This window comes from Salvelinus fontinalis, chromosome 5 (assembly GCF_029448725.1).
Source record: "Salvelinus fontinalis isolate EN_2023a chromosome 5, ASM2944872v1, whole genome shotgun sequence".
Taxonomy (NCBI): Eukaryota; Metazoa; Chordata; class Actinopteri; order Salmoniformes; family Salmonidae; genus Salvelinus; species Salvelinus fontinalis.
In genome coordinates, this window is record NC_074669.1 from 15970904 (window position 1) to 15994435 (window position 23532).

General features: G+C 46.2%; 1 protein-coding gene across 2 annotated transcripts in view; it reads left to right on the forward strand.

The window, feature by feature from the left end:
- Positions 1 to 17565, forward strand: part of si:dkey-82f1.1 (DENN domain-containing protein 2A) — a 55014-nt gene extending 37449 nt beyond the window's left edge. For both annotated transcript variants that reach the window (XM_055922612.1, XM_055922613.1), the window contains 16 exons: positions 1147 to 1265; positions 1495 to 1692; positions 2108 to 2201; positions 2604 to 2654; positions 2998 to 3185; positions 3438 to 3547; positions 6747 to 6816; positions 7217 to 7294; positions 8687 to 8827; positions 10588 to 10736; positions 13643 to 13820; positions 14001 to 14042; positions 14196 to 14292; positions 14456 to 14725; positions 15810 to 15896; positions 16117 to 17565. In XM_055922612.1, coding sequence (XP_055778587.1) covers positions 1147 to 1265; positions 1495 to 1692; positions 2108 to 2201; positions 2604 to 2654; positions 2998 to 3185; positions 3438 to 3547; positions 6747 to 6816; positions 7217 to 7294; positions 8687 to 8827; positions 10588 to 10736; positions 13643 to 13820; positions 14001 to 14042; positions 14196 to 14292; positions 14456 to 14725; positions 15810 to 15896; positions 16117 to 16148 — 1904 coding nt within the window. In that variant the 3' untranslated portion in view covers positions 16149 to 17565. The remainder of the gene's footprint in view (positions 1 to 1146; positions 1266 to 1494; positions 1693 to 2107; positions 2202 to 2603; positions 2655 to 2997; positions 3186 to 3437; positions 3548 to 6746; positions 6817 to 7216; positions 7295 to 8686; positions 8828 to 10587; positions 10737 to 13642; positions 13821 to 14000; positions 14043 to 14195; positions 14293 to 14455; positions 14726 to 15809; positions 15897 to 16116) is intronic.
- Positions 17566 to 23532: the final 5967 nt, after the last annotated feature.

Consider the following 23532-nt stretch of genomic DNA (forward strand, 5'->3'; position numbering starts at 1 on the left):
GGGGGCATATTTGCATGACTTAGTCCCCCGGGACATTTTTAGCAACATGATCCATATTTCTATGGTTTTCATCACTCACACTGTTGTGTTAGGAGGATTGCTTGTTAAATGTAAGGTATATTCAGGTCAGTGCTGTAGAGCTTAACCATAACAATCAAATGGTGTTTTTAATTGCATTTAGATGATGCCTATACTTAGTCTGTCATTTCTTCCAGTGTCACAGTGTAGTACTTAGAGTGAATTCTCAGACATGGTCCACCGAACCCCCAGCTCCCCATGGGTAAAGTAACTCATAAGTGCCAATGGGAGAAAGAGCTAGAGCTGGAGCTACAGAGAGAGAGAGACAAAGGCGGGACAGTGATTTACGATAACTGGGCTAGGTCTGAGTGTATTCTCATAGGGCTGTCTATAGTCTACACCATACACACTCCTAACAACTCTACACAACTCCAGTCTGCTGTTTCAGGTAAACAGAGCAACAACTGTCACTAAGTTAAATCTCAGTAGCACAGACTTTGAGTAGTATAGTCAGTCAGTAATATTAGTCACTTGAAACAGACATTGATCTAGCTGATTCCTTGATTTTCTGAGAGAGGAAGAGGAGGAGAGGATGGGAGGGGATGAGGAGGAGGAGGAGTAGGAGAGGATTGGAGGGGAGGAGGAGGAGGAGGAGAAGGAGAGGAGGAAGGGAATGGAGAGGAGCGGAACTGGCTGTCGCGGTCCCTGTCTGATGTCCCCCTCCAACAGGTCCATCTGGTGGATGAATCGACAGGGGAGAAGAGATGAGCCCTGGCTCTGGAAAATGGGCCTGTCTGTCCCTGCCTCAATCTTATCTGCACACACAGCCATGGTTAGAGTTACTGGTAGGATCAGTCGCATACTGATGCAGTTTAGCTTGGTAAAATATTAGCTTGGTTGCAAGCAAGCACTGCTGCTGGCAGGTCTGTACATACGCACATCTGGAGCAAACAACCAAAACATACCATCAATGAAATAGAGCACTCATTTGAGAAGATTGCCGTCAAATGAATAACATTGGACATTAGAACCGTGGTTCGGTAGGATCACAGTGTGTCGCTGAGTGTAGAATGGAGGTGACAGTTGCTGTGTGTTAATGGGATGTTTTCTGTTCTGATTCCTCTGTAGACCCTCCGTCAAAGGAGAACCCTTACGAAGATATAGAGTTGGAGAGAAGTTGCCTTGGAAACAAGTGCTCTTTACCCATCTCCTCCCCGTCATGCCCAGTCCCCGACACACCAACCAAGGTACATAAGACGTTACACTAGAATGAATTCTCCTTGCTAGTAGTGTGCATTCTGCGTATAGTGAATGTGGTTACAGCATAGTGATCAACCTCTTATAGTGATTAGATTGAACTAATCTTCAAAAGGCAATAAAGGCAAACTATACAATTTCAAGAGAAGTGAACAAACATACATAATGATACACATCTCCTCCTCCATATCCTACTCTTCCTCCTCTATCTCCCAACAGCTCTCCTCAAAGCCAGTTTTCTTCAGGCAGAACTCAGAACGTCGCAGCTTCAAGCTCCTGGACCCGCGCAAGGCCAACCGGGACACCGGCATTTCCTCACCCTCCCGCATCAGCCCCCCCTCCACCCCCAGTAGCCCTGATGACACCCCAAACCTCTCAGGAGACCCTTACAACCGCAGGCGCCGGAAGATCCCCAGGGTAAAGGAGGGGGATACTAGGCTACTGAAACTTCCCCCCATTCCCATTGATTTACAGGCAGTCTACTCCTCTCATATGTCCCAATCTAGTGCAGAAGGACAAAGACAGTTAAAATGATGTGGTTAGACAGGAGACAGACAGTTAAGAAGATTTCTTTTGATAATATATTTCCTCTAGAGAGAATGTCCCCCAAAAGCTCTGAATAGCATTATGTGGTTCCTGCCAGTCTGGCTGCCAGTCTGCTAATGCCTACAATACCTCCGTAATTGCCTTTTTTGGCATGGTAATGACAAACGAGTTGGCTAATAAAGCAGAACTAGCCTGGCACCCAGTTCCAGGTTAATTATGTAGTGAGTGGGTGGTTCTGAGAAGCTAAGATTGCTGAATGTTGTTGTGCTGCTTCTCCTCAATACAGATGGTGCTGAAGATCAACAGCATCTTTGAAGCAAGGAGAGGGAAGAAACGCATGAAGAGGGTGTCTCTGTCTACTGAGTCCAACTCAGGGAGAGGTGAGGCTGGGGGAGACCTTCCAGGAACATCAAGGGGGGCCTCAAGTTAACAAGAGCTGTATCCCCCCCACTCCCACCCATAATCCTACCCCCTAGGCACTCATTTCACTGCAGCCATCACTACACAGTTTGGACAGCCATGCCTCATATCTCCATAAAAGGAACAATACTCTGCCATACTGTATGTGTCCACTTGTCTTTACAGGCACATGTACGTTTTGGGGTCAGTTGTGTTTGACCCATTCTTCATTGTTGTGTTGCTTTATCAAACACAATGTGGTATGAGTGTATTGTGTATGAGTACTATGCTGTGTGTGGAAACTTTCCGGAATGCCTCAAATGTTCTCGTTCACATTGTTTACCGTGTGTTTGTATTCTCACTCTTTTTTCTCTTTGATGCAGTGACAGATGAGAACAGTGAGTCGGAGAGTGACACAGAGGAGAAATTGAAAGGTGAGGAGATCTCAAATATATGTGTGTGTGTTTTTGGTTTTACTATCCTTGTGGGGAACAGAAGTCCTCTCAAGGATATTAAAACAAGGAACATTTGGACAAGTGGGGACATTTCGCCGGTCCCCACAAAGAAAGTTATTATTTTAGGCTTAGGAGTTAGGTTTAGGGTTAAGGTTAGGGTTAGGTTAAGGGTTATGGAAAATAGGATTTTAAATGGGAATCAATTGTTTGGTCCTCACAAGGATAGTAAAACAAACATGTATAGGACTCTCTCCTTTGTAGAGCGGGCATTATTGTCTGGAGGATGTCCTTCCTTTGGTTAAAGTGTATGTTGTTGTTTCAGCTCACAGCCAGCGTCTGTCGTCAGTGCAGTCCATGTTGAGGCAGACGGGGCGGTACCGGACCCTGGAGAGGGACATGATGGACCTACAGGAGAGGAAGCTGTTTGAGTACTTCATAGTGGTGGCCCTCCATAAGACTAAGGCTGGAGCGCCTTACCTACCAGAGGTCACTCAGCAGTTCCCCCTCAAGGTAGGCAGAGCTGACACTTAGTCCTCAACCAACTGGATATGCATTGTTCATATAATCAGTGAAAAAATGATGTATAAAACACAAGTAAGTGTCTGGTGTTTTTGTATGTGACCTACCAGACCAGAATGTGTCTTTGTGGGTTTTGCACATGCATCTCTGTAGTTAGATTGTGTGTGCTCTCTGTCTGGAGTTTGTGTGTGAGATAATATCAGATGTGGTATTGCAGCTGACCTGTTATTCTCCCTGTGTCAGCTGGAGAGAAGCTTCAAGTTCATGCGGGAAACAGAGGACCAACTGAAGGTCATCCCCCAGTTCTGTTTCCCTGACGCTAGGGACTGGGCCCCCGTTGACAACTTCCCCAGGTCAGACACAAACACACACCAACTCATAAATAAGGTCTTGACAAATTATGAATGGTACGCTAGTGAGCTGCTAATAGTGTGTTTTAGCCACTCCTCCTACCAGTCACTTCTGCATTACCCAATAGCACCTAGACCCAGGTCAATCTCTCAAGCACTGCTTTGTTCCCAGAAGTGACATTGTGTTTTTGAGGGGAGTCAGATAATAAAACCCCTCTAGTATATACTTGAAGGGTACGGGTCCTACAGGGGCCATTGGAATGTTAACACATGCAGACAGGCTGCATCCAAAATGGCATCCTATTCCCTGTACACTGAGTGTTCAAAACATTAAGTACACCTGCACTTTCCATGACATAGACTGACCAGGTGAATCCAGGTGAACGCTATGATCCCTTATTGATGTCACCTGTTAAACCCATTTCAATCAGTGTATAGATGAAGGGGAGGAGACAGTTTAAGGAAGGATTTTTAAGCCTTGAGACAATTGAGACATGGATTGTGTGTGGCATTCAGAATGTGAATGGGCAAGACAAATTATTTAAGATCTGCCTTTGAACAGGGTATGCTAGTAGGTGCCAGGCGCATTGGTTTGAGTGGGTCAAGAACTGCAACGCTGCTGGGTTTTTCACGCTCAACAGTTTCCTGTGTGTATCAAGAATTGTTCACCACCCAAAGGACATCCAGCCAACTTGACACAACTGTGGGAAGCATTGGACTCAACATGGGCCAGCATCCCTGTGGAATGCTTTCGACACCTTGTAAAGTCCATTCCCCGACAAATTGGGGGTCCATGCCCCGATAAATATTTTGACCATAGGGCTCTGGTCAAAGTAGTGCACTATATAGGGAATAGGGTTCCATTTTAGATACAGACAGAGCCCCCTCAAACACACACCTGCAGGGCAAAGACATTGAGCTGGCTGACACACTGCCTGTCAGAGAGCCAGGGTTGTCTTTGGAGTTGTCTTTGTGTGGGTGCTTGCAGAGTAAGTCTGCCCTGAGAGTAGGACTGAGGAACAAAGTAGGGCCTTATTGGTTTTAACGACGTCAAGCAACGATTGGCAGAATGGCGCCGGAGGAGATGGCTGCCATTTTACGGGCTCCTAACTAATTGTGCAATAGACACACCCCAATTCGCATACCACCCGAACTGATTGTCAGATGATGTAATCTCTTTTACACTCCACACTTCCCTTTCCCACCTGGACAAAGGAGCACCTACGTGAGAATAATGTTCGTTGACTACAGCTCAGCGTTCAACACCATAGTGCCCTCAAAGCTCATCACTAAACTCAGGATCCTGGGACTAAACACCTCCCACTGCAACTGGATCCTGGACTTCCTGACTGGTCACCCCCAGGTGGTAAGGGTAGGCAACAACATATCTGCCATGCTGATCCTCAACACAGGGGCCCGTCAGGGGTGCATGCTTAGTCCCCTCCTGTACTCCCTGTTCACCCATGACTGTGTGGTCAAGCACAACTCCAACACCATCATTAAAGTTTGCCGACAATACAACGATGGTAGGCCTGATCACCGACAACGATGAGACATTCTATAGGGAGGAAGTTAGAGACCTGGCACTGTGATGCCAGGACAACAACCTCTCCCTCAACATTTTTATTTTATTTTTTTTTATTTTTTATTTTACCGTTATTTTACCAGGTAAGTTGACTGAGAACACGTTCTCATTTGCAGCAACGACCTGGGGAATAGTTACAGGGGAGAGGAGGGGGATGAATGAGCCAATTGTAAACTGGGGATTATTAGGTGACCATGATGGTTTGAGGGCCAGATTGGGAATTTAGCCAGGACACCGGGGTTAACACCCCTACTCTTACGATAAGTGCCATGGGATCTTTAATGACCTCAGAGAGTCAGGACACCCGTTTAACGTCCCATCCGAAAGACGGCATCCTACACAGGGCAGTGTCCCCAATCACTGCCCTGGGGCATTGGGATATTTTTTAGACCAGAGGAAAGAGTGCCTCCTACTGGCCCTCCAACACCACTTCCAGCAGCATCTGGTCTCCCATCCAGGGACTGACCAGGACCAACCCTGCTTAGCTTCAGAAGCAAGCCAGCAGTGGTATGCAGGGTGGTATGATCAAGACAAAGGAAAAGGAGGGCCGAGCACGCCCCCATTCTCATCGACGGGTCTGTAGTGGAGCAGGTTGAGAGCTTCAAGTTCCTTGGTGTCCACATCACCAACAAACTATTATGGTTCAAACACACCAAGACAGTCGTGAAGAGGGCATGACAATGCCTATTCCTCCTCCAGAGACTGAAAAGATTTAGAATGGGTCCTCAACAAGTTATACAACTGCACCATTGAGAGCATAGTGACTGGTTGCATCATCGCCTTTTAACTGATCGGCCTCTGACTGCAAGGCGCTACAGAGGGTAGTGCGTATGGCCCAGTACCTCACTGGGGCCAAGCTTCCTGCCATCCAGGACATCTATACCAGGCGGTGTCATAGGAAGGCCCTAAAAATGGCCAAAAACTCCAGCCACCCTAGTCATAGACTGTTCTCTCTGCTACTGCACGACAAGCAGTACCGCCAAGTCTAGGTCCAAGTCTAGATCTCTTAACAGCTTCTACCCCCAAGCCATAAGACTGCTGAACAGCTAATCAAATGGCTACCCAGACTATTTGCAGCAACCCCCCCCCTTTTTTACACTGCTGCTACTCGCTGTTTATTATCTATGCATAGTCACTTTACCCATATCTACATGTACATATTAACTCAAGTACCTTGACTAACCTGTTCCCCCGCACATTGACTCAGTACATTGACTCTACACCTGTTTTATCTACACCTGTTGTATGTGACAAATACAATTTGATTTGGTTTGATTTTAACAGGGTGGTTGGATTTTTCCTCAAAGCAAGGTCAATGAGCTGGCTATGCAGCCAACTGTTTTAGATATTCAAAAACTCAATGTCTAGTTGATGAATAAGATCACCTTAAAAGAGGTGTGCTGTAACTGACTCAACACACACAGTCAGTGACCTAAATCAGAAAAAGCAAGGAGTACATTTTTCAAAGTTGGCTGGTTGAGGTTGTTTTTTGAAATACAACCCTGACAGTGGTTTGAGTGCTCTATTCTCAACTCACAACTCACTCCATTTCTTAGCAGTTTTATCGTTCCAATATATGATTAGTTTCCAACCTGTGTGAATTATGTTATTTTCCAGTGAAACGTTCTCCTTCGTCCTGACCGGTGAGGACGGGAGCAGACGGTTTGGATACTGTCGTCGTTTACTGGTAGGCAACTAAAAATGGCTACTTTTTGAACCTTATCCACTTCCATGTGTAGGCCTGTCACGTACCTGAGTGATGATAGTGATTGGAAACGCAGTGTTACTCTATTTATCTGAATCAGTTCTTGACATTTTCTACTGCTTGAGCTCCTGTTCCTCTTTTAGAATATTAGCTCAAAAGTATTGTGGAGCTCCTGCACCTAAATTGAAATACTACCGGTACCCAAAATGAGTACCAGCACCTACAGTATTTCAGAACCAGGTAAAGCACTGATATAAATTCAAGACGGAGAGCCTTATTTCCACAGGTCTAATCCAAGTATTGTCCAGGTACTCATGTCTTCTGATGTGCTGTTTGTTCTGACCCTGTCTAACTATCTGTCTGTCCTGCTGTGTGTCCACAGCCCACTGGGAAAAGCCGGAGGCTGCCAGAGGTCTACTGCATCGTCAGCCGGCTTGGCTGTTTCGACCTCTTCTCCAAGGTACAGTATACTATACGAACAAAGCAAATTGGCCAGTTTTACATAGTGTTGATTTTCCAATGTAACATTTATAGTGTTGATTCAAGAGTTAAATTAACTCTGTAATGTTAAATTAACATTCATTGGTTTAAAATAACCCCAGTGTTGGTATTAATAAACAGAGTTGAACCAAAACCAGGTCCATCATTATCATATTTCCCAGCATGCTCTATTGCAGGTAGATAAAAAAAAAAAGATTATATCATGTTTTTGCATGTACATTGGACTTATTGCACCCGTAACTGAAATTTTGTTCCAGTTTAGATGCTTTAGGTAGTCTTTTATCTTAGTCTTCCCAACCCTGGCAGTCATTCTGAATGCAGGTTGAGTTCAGAAAGACGCTCTGGCTGGATACCAATAGGAATTACACTTTACTTTACAAGCCAGCAATAAGGCCACTGTATTAGGGTATAACTAGGCCCTCAAAACGAAATACGTATTGTATTGTCTTAAATAATTATATTTTAATTATAACATGTTTGCTTAGGATCTGACTTGGTTAAGTTCATAGGACTGAAAATGAATGAATGCAACAACCATGTCTCTGCCACTAACAAATACACTCATGGCTGGTAACTCAATTCACTCGAAAGGCACACTGGGAAATATGCAAATAAGGCTTTACACTAAGCAGTGTGTTCGTTTAACACTGAAAAGCATAGACCCTGGAACAGTGTTACATTTAACACTCAGCGTTGATTTAACACTGGAGAATTTGCTGTGTATAGATCTATACACCTAGGTCAAAGAGAGAGTTTTTCCTGGTCAGGTCACATGGTCAGGCCAAACTCCTGGGAAGATCTCAATTGCATACTCATCGCATCCTCTCTCCGTGCCTCCTTCTCAAAACCCATTGAAGGAGATGGACCTCTGGCTTTCTCCTCCAATGGGCCTTTTTGAGAAAGAAGTGAGGAGACAGGACGTGAGGAGTATGCAATTGAGATTCTCCCCTGGCCTTCAGTATAGCCACCCACAGCCTCCCACAGGGAGAGGGACTGGAGCCAACATAAAGGACCCCACAGGGAGGGACCACCCTATGCATCCACAGTGCCCCACCCTCCCTCTCCCTGGTTGCCACTTTCCCACCGCGGCTTGTTGGGCTGCTGCCCTGGCCCCAGTACACAGAGACACATGAACCCCAGCTGAAGTAGTTACCGCAGTGGAATAGTGGGTTAGGCTCCCCTGTAATGAGCTACTGATTCATCTGTGTGAACGTGCATGTGCAAACATCTGTGGATGTAGGGGAGTGTGTGAGTGTATAGTGTATACAGTATGTATTGAGAATGCTTAGTTTACTTTGTAATGTACTCTATTCCATATTGAATTATGTATATGTTGTGTCTGACTCCACAGATCCTGGATGAGGTGGAGAAGAGGAGGGCCATCTCTCCAGCCCTTGTGCAGCCCTTCATGAGGGGCATCATGGAGGCTCCATTCCCAGCCCCAGGAAGAACCATCACTGTCAAGAACTTCCTGCCTGGCTCAGGCACTGAGGTGAGGGGGAATAGCTGTGCACAGCAGGGTTGGGGGGCTAGAGCACAGACCTCAACTGGCCATGTCACTTTTTCAAAACATAATTGACTTGAGGTCTTCTTTATCTAGTTAGCATGTCACTTTGTCTATGTATGTGTATTTGGTGCTTAACCCTGTGTGTGTTTATGAATCCTTATTAGATGTGTATAGGGTTTTTATATAGATATCTCTCTTGTTCTCCATCCCCCTCTCTCTCTCTCTTCCTCCCTCTCTCTCTCTCTCTTCCTCCCTCTCTCTCTCTTCCTCCCTCTCTCTCTCTCTTCCTCCCTCTCTCTCTCTCTTCCTCCCTCTCTCTCTTCCTCCCTCTCTCTCTCTCTCTCTCTCTCTCTCTCTCTTCCTCTCTCTCTTCCTCTCTCTCTCTCTTCCTCTCTCTCTCTCTCTCTTCCTCTCTCTCTCTTCCTCCCCTCTCTCTCCCTCTTCTCTCTCTCTTCCTCTCTCTCTTCCTCTCTCTCTCTCTTCCTCCCTCTCTTCCTCTCTCTCTCTCTCTCTCTCTTCCTCCCTCTCTCTCTCTCTTCCTCCCTCTCTCTCTCTCTCTTCCTCCCTCTCTCTCTCTCTCTTCCTCCCTCTCTCTCTCTCTCTTCCTCCCTCTCTCTCTCTCTTCCTCCCTCCCTCTCTCTCTTCCTCCCTCCCTCTCTCTCTTCCTCCCTCTCTCTCTCTTCCTCCCTCTCTCTCTCTCTCTCTCTCTTCCTCCCTCTCTCTCTCTCTCTCTCTCTCTCTCTTCCTCCCTCTCTCTCTCTTCCTCCCTCTCTCTCTCTCTCTCTCTCTCTCTTCCTCCCTCTCTCTCTCTCTCTCTCTCTCTCTTCCTCCCTCTCTCTCTCTCTCTCTCTCTCTTCCTCCCTCTCTCTCTCTTCCTCCCTCTCTCTCTCTCTCTCTCTCTTCCTCCCTCTCTCTCTCTCTCTCTCTCTCTTCCTCCCTCTCTCTCTCTCTCTCTCTTCCTCCCTCTCTCTCTCTCTCTCTCTTCCTCCCTCTCTCTCTCTCTCTCTTCCTCCCTCTCTCTCTTGCTCCCTCTCTCTCTTGCTCCCTCTCTCTCTTGCTCCCTCTCTCTCTCTCTCTCCCCCTCTCTCTCTCTCTCTTCCTCCCCCTCTCTCTCTCTCTCTCTTCCTCCCTCTCTCTCTCTCTCTCTCTTCCTCCCTCTCTCTCTCTCTCTCTCTTCCTCCCTCTCTCTCTCTCTCTCTCTTCCTCCCTCTCTCTCTCTCTCTCTTCCTCCTTTTCCCCTCTCCCTCTCTCTCTCTCTCTCTCTTCCTCCCTCTCTCTCTCTCTCTTCCTCCCTCTCTCTCTCTCTCTCTTCCTCCCTCTCTCTCTCTCTCTCTCTCTCTTCCTCCCTCTCTCTCTCTCTTCCTCCCTCTCTCTCTCTCTTCCTCCCTCTCTCTCTTGCTCCCTCTCTCTCTTGCTCCCTCTCTCTCTCTCTTCCTCCCCCTCTCTCTCTCTCTCTTCCTCCCTCTCTCTCTCTCTCTCTCTCTTCCTCCCTCTCTCTCTCTCTCTCTCTTCCTCCTTTTCCCCTCTCTCTCTCTCTCTTCCTCCCTCTCTCTCTTGCTCCCTCTCTCTCTTGCTCCCTCTCTCTCTCTCTCTTCCTCCCCCTCTCTCTCTCTCTCTTCCTCCCTCTCTCTCTCTCTCTTCCTCCCTCTCTCTCTCTCTCTCTCTTCCTCCCTCTCTCTCTCTCTCTTCCTCCTTTTCCCCTCTCCCTCTTTTTGTCTCTCTCTCTTTCCTTCTGTCTCTTGCAGGTGATAGAGCTGTGTCGTCCGTCTGACTCTCGTCTGGAGCATGTCGATTTTGAGTGTCTCTTCTCCTCTCTGTCGCTGCGTCTACTCCTCCGAGTCTTTGCCTCTCTGCTGCTGGAGCGCAGGGTCCTCTTCACCGCTGACAAACTCAGGTGGGACACTGTCCAAAAATAAACCCCTAGCCCCTTCCCCCTCCCCTAGACCCTTACAATAGCCACTATATAAGGAGGAGCTATTACCATATACAGTAGTTTACACCTATCCAGTTCATTCAAATCTTTAAAAAACTGAAACTTCTCGGGCTATTGGGACAGGGATAGGAACAAGGGGCTTGGGGGGTTATGACCGTGCTATGGATCAGTCAACCTTCTCTAGCTACTCCTCTACTGACTTGGGACCTGTGAGGTGGGATCAGGTGAGAGGCAGCGGACAGTGAAAAGGATATGACAGAGACACACAAGACAGACGGACGGTCAGAAATACGGACAGACACACGAGACAGATGGCTCCTGGACGAGAGAAAGAGAGACAGAGTGTGTTAAGGAAGGAATGCTGTTGTGTTATACAGTCGTCTAGGGAACAATCATTTCTCTCTGGAAATATGTCATGGAAGCCAGAGACAGGGTTAGTGCAGAAAGTTAAGCTTTAAGACTGGTGTTTGTGCAACCAATTGACACACTAGCATCTACTAATCACCTGCTATTGATGGGTGCCTTGAGATAAACCCTTGAATTGCTACGCTCTTCTTTCTTGACATGCTAAATACTGTAGGCTTTCTTGGATATACAGTGCATTGCTATGTGTAGAGTCTGCTACTTCATTGCTTTTTAAAAGCCCACCTGAAATGCCTGTGAATCCACAATATATTGTGTGTCGTTCCACTGTGACATTTTTCTACTGTTGCATTGAAACGAGTGGAAACCTGGCCTCGCAATCACTGATTGTTTTTGAATTAATTAAATGAAAACAGACACACATATTGGAGGCATTAAGTTAACAGTGTGGTGTTAGTTCATTCGCTCCCGCAGTATATATTTTATAGTGTTAAATCCCACTACCTTAAAAAAATTTTTTTACAATTCCGCATACATTAAAGCCATGCTTAAAAAATGCAATGTTCAGTTTTGTTCCAAAATAAGTATTGGGTAATCACATTTGAATCTGCTAACACCATCTTGTGGTAGAAACGGGAACTACATTGAAGACATGCTGCGGTTATATCATTTGACTAGATTTTAGTAGTTGACACCCTGTTCTCTCTCTCTTTCCAAAAATACATCTCCCATCTCTCTCTCTCTCTCGCTCTCTCAATTCACAACTGCTTTATTCGCATGAATGGGTGGTTGCCACTGTTGCCAAAGCAATATACAGTGGGGAGAACAAGTATTTGATACACTGCCAATTTTGCAGGTTTTCCTACTTACAAAGCATGTAGAGGCCTGTAATTTTTATTATAGGTACACTTCAACTGTGAGAGACGGAATCTAAAACAAAAATCCAGAAAATCACATTGTATGATTTTTAAGTAATTAATTTGCATTTGATTGAATGACATAAGTATTTGATCACCTACCAACCAGTAAGAATTCCGTCTCTCACAGACCTGTTAGTTTTTCTTTAAGAAGCCCTCCTGTTCTCCACTCATTACCTGTATTAACTGCACCTGTTTGAACTCGTTACCTGTATAAAAGACACCTGTCCACACACTCAATCAAACAGACTCCAACCTCTCCACAATGGCCAAGACCAGAGAGCTGTGTAAGGACATCAGGGATAAAATTGTAGACCTGCACAAGGCTTGGATGGGCTACAGGACAATAGGCAAGCAGCTTGGTGAGAAGGCAACAACTGTTGGCGCAATTATTAGAAAATGGAAGAAGTTGAAGATGATGGTAAATCACCCTCGGTCTGGGGCTCCATGCAAGATCTCACCTCGTGGGGCATCAATGATCATGAGGAAGGTGAAGGATCAGCCCAGAACTACACGGCAGGACCTGGTCAATGACCTGAAGAGAGCTGGGACCACTGTCTCAAAGAAAACCATTAGTAACACACTACGCCGTCATGGATTAAAATCCTGCAGCGCACGCAAGGTCCCCCTGCTCAAGCCAGCGCATGTCCAGGCCCGTCTGAAGTTTGCCAATGACCATCTGGATGATCCAGAGGAGGAATGGGAGAAGGTCATGTGGTCTGATGAGACAAAAATAGAGCTTTTTGGTCTAAACTCCACTCGCCGTGTTTGGAGGAAGAAGAAGGATGAGTACAACCCCAAGAACACCATCCCAACCGTGAAGCATGGAAGTGGAAACATCATTCTTTGGGGATGCTTTTCTGCAAAGGGGACAGGACGACTGCACCGTATTGAGGGGAGGATGGATGGGGCCATGTATCGCAAGATCTTGGCCAACAAACTCCTTCCCTCAGTAAGAGCATTGAAGATGGGTCGTGGCTGGGTCTTCCAGCATGACAACCCGAAACACACAGCCAGGGCAACTAAGGAGTGGCTCCGTAAGAAGCATCTCAAGGTCCTGGAGTGGCCTAGCCAGTCTCCAGACCTGAGCCCAATAGAAAATCTTTGGAGGGAGCTGAAAGTCCGTATTGCCCAGCGACAGCCCCGAAACCTGAAGGATCTGGAGAAGGTCTGTATGGAGGAGTGGGCCAAAATACCTGCTGCAGTGTGTGCAAACCTGGTCAAGAACTACAGGAAACGTATGATCTCTGTAATTGCAAACAAAGGTTTCTGTACCAAATATTAAGTTCTGCTTTTCTGATGTATCAAATACTTATGTCATGCAATAAAATGCAAATTAATTACTTAAAAATCATACAATGTGATTTTCTGGATTTTTGTTTTAGATTCCGTCTCACAATTGAAGTGTACCTATGATAAAAATTACAGACCTCTACATGCTTTGTAAGTAGGGAAACCTGCAAAATCGGCAGTGTATCAAATACTTGTTCTCCCCACTGTATATGAGTATTACAAATGAGCAATGTGTTTGATCAACAATAGTCATCTCTCTCCCTCGCTGTCCTGCTCTCTCTCCTCTCTCTGCAGTACTCTGTCTCAGTGCTGCCATGCGGTGGTTGCGCTACTTTACCCTTTCACCTGGCAACACACCTACATCCCCGTGCTGCCCCCTGCCATGCTGGACATAGTGTGTACCCCCACACCCTTCATTGTGGGTCTGCTATCCAGCTCCCTGCCCAGCCTCAAAGAGCTGCCCATAGAGGAGGTGAGACCAGACCCCCGAGCCCAGCTGACGTGTGTGTGTGTGTGTGTGTGTGTGTGTGTACCCCTGACCTCAACTCTTTCCTCCATTAAACAATGGTCTCTATGGCTCTACTCTGAGAAAGGGCTGAGGCTGCCAAACTGACAGGAAATGACATCACCCTGCCCTTTGCTCTCTCCTTAGGTCCTGGTGGTCGACCTCGGCAACAGCCGCTTCCTCAGACAGGTATACACCTCTAACAACAGTACCTATAGCAACAGACCAACAACATACTGTATATCTCTTAAACAATTGTCTACAGCTATAGATGTAGCAACACCTCTGTGCTCATGGGACACGGTCATCCTTTCCTCTCACACCTCAGTCTTTCCTCTCCAGCTGGATGACGAGGACTCCATTCTGCCTCATAAGCTGCAGGCTGCTCTGGAACATGTTCTTGACAAGAGGAAGGAACTGGCTAGTGAGATGCCCACCGGTGAGTCAGTGCTACTATATTAACACGTCTCGCAGAAGGGTCTTGTTGTGACCGATACAGCTTTGACGAAGGTCGATGTGACAACTGATATTTTTATTATGCAAGCATATGACCTCCATGTTGAAAGGCTCTCTTACTCTCTCTCTCCTCCCTCCCTCCCCAGACTCAAGCTCCCTCAGTACCGTGGTGTCGGAGGCCTTTGTATGTTTCTTCGTAGAAATGGTGGGCCACTACCCTCTCTTCATGGGCGGGGGGGATCGAGAGGATGAGTCTGGAGCCCCCTCCTCCCCCACGCCGTCCTACTTTCAGCGGGAGGCATTTCGCAAGGCTGTCACCTCAAAGAGTCTGAAGAGGTTCCTGGAGGTCTTCATGGAGACCCAGATGTTCGCTGGGTTCGTCGCAGAGAGGGAGCAGCGCAGGCAGGGTCTAAGAGGTACGGAGAGAGGGGGTATAGCCAGGCAGGGTCTAAGAGGTACGGAGAGAGGGGGTATAGCCAGGCAGGGTCTAAGAGGTACGGAGAGAGGGGGTATAGCCAGGCAGGGTCTAAGAGGTACGGAGAGAGGGGGTATAGCCAGGCAGGGTCTAAGAGGTACGGAGAGAGGGGGTATAGCCAGGCAGGGTCTAAGAGGTACGGAGAGAGGGGGTATAGCCAGGCAGGGTCTAAGAGGTACGGAGAGAGGGGGTATAGCCAGGCAGGGTCTAAGAGGTACGGAGAGAGGGGGTATAGCCAGGCAGGGTCTAAGAGGTACGGAGAGAGGGGGTATAGCCAGGCAGGGTCTAAGAGGTACGGAGAGAGGGGGTATAGCCAGGCAGGGTCTAAGAGGTACGGAGAGAGGGGGTATAGCCAGGCAGGGTCTAAGAGGTACGGAGAGAGGGGGTATAGCCAGGCAGGGTCTAAGAGGTACGGAGAGAGGGGGTATAGCCAGGCAGGGTCTAAGAGGTACGGAGAGAGGGGGTATAGCCAGGCAGGGTCTAAGAGGTACGGAGAGAGGGGGTATAGCCAGGCAGGGTCTAAGAGGTACGGAGAGAGGGGGTATAGCCAGGCAGGGTCTAAGAGGTACGGAGAGAGGGGGTATAGCCAGGCAGGGTCTAAGAGGTACGGAGAGAGGGGGTATAGCCAGGCAGGGTCTAAGAGGTACGGAGAGAGGGGGTATAGCCAGGCAGGGTCTAAGAGGTACGGAGAGAGGGGGTATAGCCAGGCAGGGTCTAAGAGGTACGGAGAGAGGGGGTATAGCCAGGCAGGGTCTAAGAGGTACGGAGAGAGGGGGTATAGCAGAGAGGGGGTATAGCCAGGCAGGGTCTAAGAGGTACGGAGAGAGGGGGTATAGCCAGGCAGGGTCTAAGAGGTACGGAGAGAGGGGGTATAGCCAGGCAGGGTCTAAGCAGTACAGAGAGAGGGGGAACAGATAAGGTAAGTCTGCTTTTGGAATCTGTAAGTCTGTCTGAAATGCATAATTATATGACAATTTTGCACAACTGTATGTGTTCTCATTATTCTACTGTTGTTGTGTGTCTAGGTCTGTTTGAGGTGAGGTCACAAGACTACCTGGACTCTCTCCCAGGGAGCGAGCAACGTGGGGTCAACAAGTTCCTCAAGGGTCTAGGTGAGGCCCAAATCCTCTCCCATACACCCTATCCACTCTAGTACCTACATAGATCATATCCCAAGTCACTCTGGATAATAGTTTCTGATTCAATTGTCATTGTAAATTGTGATACATTAGTGAAACTACATCCCTCCTCAATGTATGAAAAGATTGCCAGAACTTGCCTCTCACACCAACGTTTTTTTGATCCGGTTCTGTTGCCTGTTTTCATTTTCAGGAAATAAGATGAAATTCTTGTCCAAGAAATGATGCCTCGGGAAGGAACTCCATGAGGGAGAGAGCATGTTCAAGAGAGGTAGAGGAACAAACCACTTCGCCTAAAGATGTCTAAGGACCCAAACTCCCTGTGGAAAGCATGGAGTAGGGGATTGTGTGTGTCCACAGGCTTATGGACACATACTGGGCAAGGACTGAACACTCCTGGCAATATTTGGACTGAACGTTAAGGACTTGAGGGTGTTGGTTTAAGAATTGGACCAAAAAACATGAATATTGTCCTAGCCTGAAGACACAGACCCATTAAGAAACATCGTTCTCCATTGAGGTTACTGAGTGTCTTTCCGTTGCCTCTATTGTGGAGAGCTTACTTTTGTGAAGCGGTCAGTCTTTATAATGTACATTGATATACTGTATAGCACAGCTCATTTCCCTTCCGCGAGTTGGTATATAGAGTGTCTCCCCTCTATGTCACTCAGGAATGACTGACTCCATCCTCGATCCCAAAAGGCACCAATGAGAACCTGAGGATGTTGCTGGGTGGCTTAAGAATAATTCAATTTTGTACAGTAGCTTTTAAACATTCCACATATTTCTTTATTCTTTAAAAAAAAATAGTACAACTTCTTTTTTAACAGGAGGCTTATACGTTAATTTATACTGTATAGTTTCTGGAATAACTTTCACTTCCTTTTTTTCTCCTTCAAATGAAAGCAAACAATTCTCCTGTAGTTTGTGATGGACTTTATGTAGTCGGATCAGACGATCGATTGTAGAGCACTCTAGGTTACTATTGAGGAAATGTACCACTGTGATAGGAGAGTGAACTATGGATTGGACTGGGTGTATGCCAAAAAGAGGAAAAAGAGGGGAATGATCAGAAAATCATTCCTGGATGAAGGCAAAAATAAATCGAGTGGGAGAAGTGTGAAATCAGATCTCATGAAAAGAGGCCTGTTTAAGATGGACTTGATGTTGTAGAAACATATGTTCAGTATGTACAACCAATCAATATATGTCAATCTAAAACACAACTAGTTTCACCATAAACTTGTATTATTTTTAATTAAGAAATACCCTAAGTTTATTCGATTGTGTTTGATCTTGCAGAGGATGTTATAGACAAACAGCTATCACAATGTTATAAACTGCTTATTCAAATATGTTATATGTTTTATAGGTCACATAATTGTTTTCATTTTTAACAGACATGCAAAAGGTTACTGACTTGATTTCAGATGGAACTGTACAACGCACAACTGAAACCTTACCTGTTAGGTAATTACCTATATTATCCACTGGAGGGCGCTCTATCTATTTAATTCAAACCTGACAGGCTCCAGTTGTTCAGAGTCCAGTTAACCGTCAGTGCTCAATTTATTATGCTTTCTGTAAAGATGAATTGCACAATCGATTTTCCTCGTTTGCTATAAATAAATGACTAATGATATCGAACGAAAAATCATTATTCTAAACTGAACGAAATATATCAACATATTTTGCCAAAGGTCATTACACATTGTTTTTAAGTACACCGCCTATTTATAGGTAAAGCCCTAGTACTTTGTACTATTTATCCCATTTATTATTTGAATAGTGTCATATAAAGAAATAAAATGGCCAATAGGGGTATTTTAATCTTTATTTGGGGTTATTTCACAACTTCAGATAAATTATAAGAGGGCTGATAAGGTTTCGCAATAGCTTTGTCCCTTTGTGTGTTTGTCCCTCTCCTTACAGTGGCAATGATAATCCACCCGTTTTTCTTGATGGATTTCCTTTTTCCCTTCCGAGGCTGGCTTTCTTTTGCTTTTCGGAGCCCTGGCCCTCCCCTCTGATCCCCCTCCCTCATTACATGTTGACCGGTCAGTTCTGCCTCCTTCTTTCCCCTCGTCTTTTTCTCTGCCTTCCAGGCTTCATGTCATACCACAGCTAATTCCTGAAATTCCAGCCCTCCATTGCGCTTCCAAGGGGGTACAAATACTGATATTTCTTCACAGAAACCTGCCCCAAAAAATTCCACTTCCCTGCCTGACCCACCCACCGGTGTTGTCTGTTGCTTGACCTTCAACAGGTAAGTTTCCAAAATATTCTGTCTATTTGTTTTGTAAGTGAACATACATCAGTGTTCTTTTAAAAGCAGTACATTGTGGGTGACCAAACTTTCTGTTTCAGCGTTAGACTGGTCAGTTGTATTCTATGTATAGTTGTCTGCCGGTTACGTTGTTTCTAATACGCTTTCATTCACTGTACGAGGTAAACATTCTTTACATTTCTGACATTTTTTTCTCTCGAATTCCCAAATTTTTACCCCCTGCACTACTTCCTGCGTTTCGGCCGGAACTTTTTAAAGGAAACTAATAACGTCATAGGCACGCAGTTAAACATTAGCGCTCGTCTGGGTGAGGCGACTAATGTTTACGAAATAGCTATTTCAATTGCATAATTTTTGAGAATGTCACATGTCAGAATGTCAGAGAATTTTTACGAAGTAATAGCCACATGTGTGAATTGTTTGAGTTTTTTTGTACCATAAAATACCAGCATATTAATAATAACAACTATTACTATGAATGACTGATACTAATAATAACTACAGTTATTACTAGTCATATAATACATGAGATATATTATACTCAATAAATATACTTAGAGATTAATGTGCGTTTTAATTATGTTTATTATGATTAGGCTATTATTATTGGTATTCGTTTTAATATTCATTTTTTATTTGTTATAAGCCTATTGTGTGAAAAGTCCACATACCGTACATTTATAGAATCCCTGTTACATAAACAAAATGTGGTTTACTGTGTATTGTATCTGTGTCCAAGCAAAATCTATTTACTGTATATCAGGCTAACATTTTTCTTTAGTTTCAAAACGTCCACATTTTCAAGCATAATTTTATTTTTGCTTGGTTCATGATGTAAGGTACTTGGTATGCTGTTTTTGAGTCACCAATCCAACCACTGCTACCTGGCAAATGTGTGTTTGTGTGTGGGCAGTGGGAGACGATTGGCACACACACACACACACACACACACACACACACACAGGGTTTGGTAGTGGAGTGAGTGGATAAACTGTGTAGATTTGCTGGTCATGGTGGTGCTTACATGGTGTGTGAGGGAGTCATTTTGGTCCGAGTGCAGGGTTAGAGTGGTGTGTGTGATAGTCTGTCCTCCCGTGGGACAAGGGACAGGGGGTGTATTCCACAGCAGCAACAGGTGGATTGGGCCAGGGCAGTGGACAGGTAAGGGCAAGATGAGGTAGGGGGCATGGACAGGTAGGGGAAAGATGAGGAAGGGGCCATGGACAGGTAAGGGGCAAGAAGAGGTAGGGGGCAGGAAGAGGTAGGGGGCATGGACAGGTAGGGGCAACGCACACACCCTTTAGTGCACTCTCTTAAAACTACTTTATGACAGCCAAGGAATGTTGATTTTCTTTACCCTTCCTCACTTCTTTGTTTTTCTGTCTTGGGGTCTCTGGGTTCACTCTGTCCTTGTCTGTATTTACGGTACAGTTTTTACCATACAGTAGCCTACTAATGACGAGGTTAGGAGTGAAAGGTATTGCTAACTTGCTTTGTGTGCCTTGTGACTGCGACATTGTAATCATCAAAACAAATCATCAAAACAAATTTATCAAAACAAATTTTGTGTGTGTGTGTCTGCCCTGAGACTGGCCCTGTGCTGAGGAGACTGTCCAGTGTGCTCATCCCACATAGCAAGCATTCCTCCTCCACTCGCACGAGAGAGCAGAATAATGTCCTAGATATGTCCTACAGGACAAACAAATCCCCTGGCGTCCAAGCCCCACCAACTCTACCAACCATCCTCCTCTCTAGGCTGTACATGCTGTATGTCCACAGGTCATCGGGCTGTAGTAGTGTACATTCATATTAGCCAGAAGTGAACATCTCTCTTCAGGGATTATCTTTGACTGATCTCATCCAGACCAGTCTCCCTCTTGACCTTTGACCCTGTATCCTATGTGATTATTATGAGGTATGACTGGAATATAGTGTAGGATTTTCATTATGTTGGGTTAGTGGAGGTACATGGAGGGTTGAGGTGTTTACATATAATAAGTGTGGGCAATGTCTTTGATTCTGATCAAATCAAAGTTTATTTGTCACGTGAACAATAGGTAAGTAAAGAAATAAAACAGTAAAAAGACAGGCTATATACAGTAGCGAGGCTATAAAAGTAGCAAGGCTAAATACAGACACCGGTTAGTCAGGCTGATTGAGGTAGTATGTACATGTAGATATGGTTAAAGTGACTATGCATATATGATGAACAGAGAGTAGCAGTAGCGTAAAAGAGGGGTTGGCGGGTGGTGGGACACAATGCAGATAGCCCGGGTAGCCATTTGATTACCTGTTCAGGAGTCTTATGGCTTGGGGGTAAAAACTGTTGAGAAGCCTTTTTGTCCTAGACTTGGCACTCCGGTAATGCTTGCCATGCGGTAGTAGAGTGAACAGTCTGTGCCTGGGGTCTTTGACAATTTATAGGGCCTTCCTCTGACACCACCTGGTTTAGAGGTCCTGGATGGCAGGCAGCTTAGCCCCAGTGATGTACTGGCCCATACGCACTATCCTCTGTAGTGCCTTGCGGTCGGAGGCTGAGCAATTGCCGTACCAGGCAGTGATGCAACCAGTCAGGATGCTTTCGATGTTGCAGCTGTAGAATCTTTTGAGGATCTCAGGACCCATGCCAAATCTTTTTAGTGTCCTGAGGGGGAATAGGCTTTGTCGTGCCCTCTTCGAGACTGTCTTGGTGTGTTTGGACCATGTTAGTTTGTTGTTGATGTGGACACCAAGGAACTAGAAGCTCTCAACCTGCTCCACTACAGCCCCGTCGATGAGAATGGGGGTGTGCTCTGTCCTCTTTTTCCTGTAGTCCACAATCATCTCCTTAGTCTTGGTTACGTTGAGGGAAGGTTGTTATTCTGGCACCACCCGGCCAGGTCTCTGACCTCCTCCCTATAGGCTGTCTCGCCATTGACGGTGATCAGGCCTACCACTGTAGTGTCGTCTGCAAACTTAATGGGGTTGGAGTCGTGCCTGGCCATGCAGTCGTGGGTGAACAGGGAGTACAGGAGGGGACTGAGCACGCACCCCTGGGGAGCTCCAGTGTTGAGGATCAGCGTGGCAGATGTGTTGCTACCTACCCTCACCACCTGGGGGCGGCCCGTCAGGAAGTCCAGGATCCAGTTGCAGAGGGAGGTGTTTAGTCCCAGGATCCTTAGCTTAGTGATGAACTTTGAGGGTACTATGGTGTCAATAAATAGCACTCACATAAGTGTTCCTTTTGTCCAGGTGGGAAAGGGAAGTGTGGAGTGCAATAGAGATTGCATCATCTGTGGATCTGTTTGGGCGGTATGCAAATTGGAGTAGGTCTAGGGTTTCTGGGATAATGGTGTTGATGTGAGCCATTACCAACCTTTCAAAGCACTTCATGGCTACGAACGTGAGTGTCTGGGTCATTTAGGCAGGTTACCTTGGCGTTCTTGGGCACAGGGCATATGGTGGTCTGCTTGAAACATGTTGGTATTACAGACTCAATCAGGGACATGTTGAAAATGTCAGTATAGACACCTGCCAGTTGGTCAGCACATGCCCGGTGCACACGTCCTGGTAATCCGTCTGGCCCCGCAGCCTTGTGTATGTTGACCTGTTTAAAGGTCTTACGTCGGCTACGGAGAGTGTGATCACAGTCGTCCGGAACAGCTGATGCTCTCATGCATGCCTCAGTGTTGCTTGCCTCGAAGCGAGCATAGAAGTGATTTAGCTCGTCTGGTAGGCTCGTGTCACTGGGCAGTGCGCGGCTGTGCTTCCCTTTGTAGTCTGTAATAGTTTGCAAGCCCTGCCACATAAGACGAGCGTCGGAGCCGGTGTAGTATGATTCAATCTTAGCCCCGTATTGATGCTTTGCCTGTTTGATGGTTCGTCACAGGGCATAGCAGGATTTATGGTAAGCTTCCGGGTTAGAGTCCCACACCTTGAAAGCAGCGCCTCTACCCTTTAGCTCAGTGCGAATGTTGCCTGTAATCATTGGCTTCTGGTTGGGGTATGTGGGTGACTGATGTGGTGTACTCCTCAATGTCATCGGAAGAATCCCGGAACACGTTCCAGTCTGTGACAGCAAAACAGTCCTGGTGTTTAGCATCTGCTTCATCTGACCACTTTTTTATAGACCAAGTCACTGGTGCTTCCTGCTTTAGTTTTTGCTTGTAATCAGGAGGATAGAGTTGTGGTCGGATTTACCAAATGGAGGGCGAGGGAGAGCTTTGTACGCGTCTCTGTGTGTGGAGTACAGGTGATCTAGAATTTTTTTCCCTCTGGTGTGTTTGTGTGTGTTTGTGAGCACGTCAGTCTGTACGTGTGTGTGTGTGTGTGTGGGGGTTCAGAGAGCAAAGTTGATCTGCTCCTTACAGAGTATGTTTTCATTTGGGATGACGGCCACGGCGTTATGAGAGTAGGTTTTCATTTGGGATGACGGCCACGGCGTTATGAGAGTATGTTTTCATTTGGGATGACGGCCACGGCGTTATGAGAGTATGTTTTCATTTGGGATGACGGCCACGGCGTTATGAGAGTATGTTTTCATTTGGGATGACGGCCACGGCGTTATGAGAGTATGTTTTCATTTGGGATGACGGCCACGGCGTTATATGAGAGTATGTTTTCATTTGGGATGACGGCCACGGCGTTATATGAGAGTATGTTTTCATTTGGGATGACGGCCACGGCGTTATATGAGAGTGTTTTCATTTGGGATGACGGCCACGGCGTTATATGAGAGGATGTTTTCATTTGGGATGACGGCCACAGCGTTATATGAGAGTATGTTTTCATTTGGGATGACGGCCACAGCGTTATATGAGAGTATGTTTTCATTTGGGATGACGGCCACGGCGTTATATGAGAGTATGTTTTCATTTGGGATGACGGCCACGGCGTTATATGAGAGTATGTTTTCATTTGGGATGACGGCCACGGCATTATATGAGAGGATGTTTTCATTTGGGATGACGGCCACGGCGTTATATGAGAGTATGTTGTCATTTGGGATGACGGCCACGGCGTTATATGAGAGTATGTTGTCATTTGGGATGACGGCCACGGCGTTATATGAGAGTATGTTGTCATTTGGGATGACAGCCACGGCGTTATATGAGAGGATGTTTTCATTTGGGATGACGGCCACGGCATTATATGAGAGGATGTTTTCATTTGGGATGACGGCCACGGCGTTATATGAGAGTATGTTTTCATTTGGGATGACGGCCACGGCGTTATATGAGAGTATGTTTTCATTTGGGATGACGGCCACGGCGTTATATGAGAGTATGTTTTCAAGCTTTACATTCCGGTCCCGATTAGAGGAGATTGTGTCCAGCGGAGCCC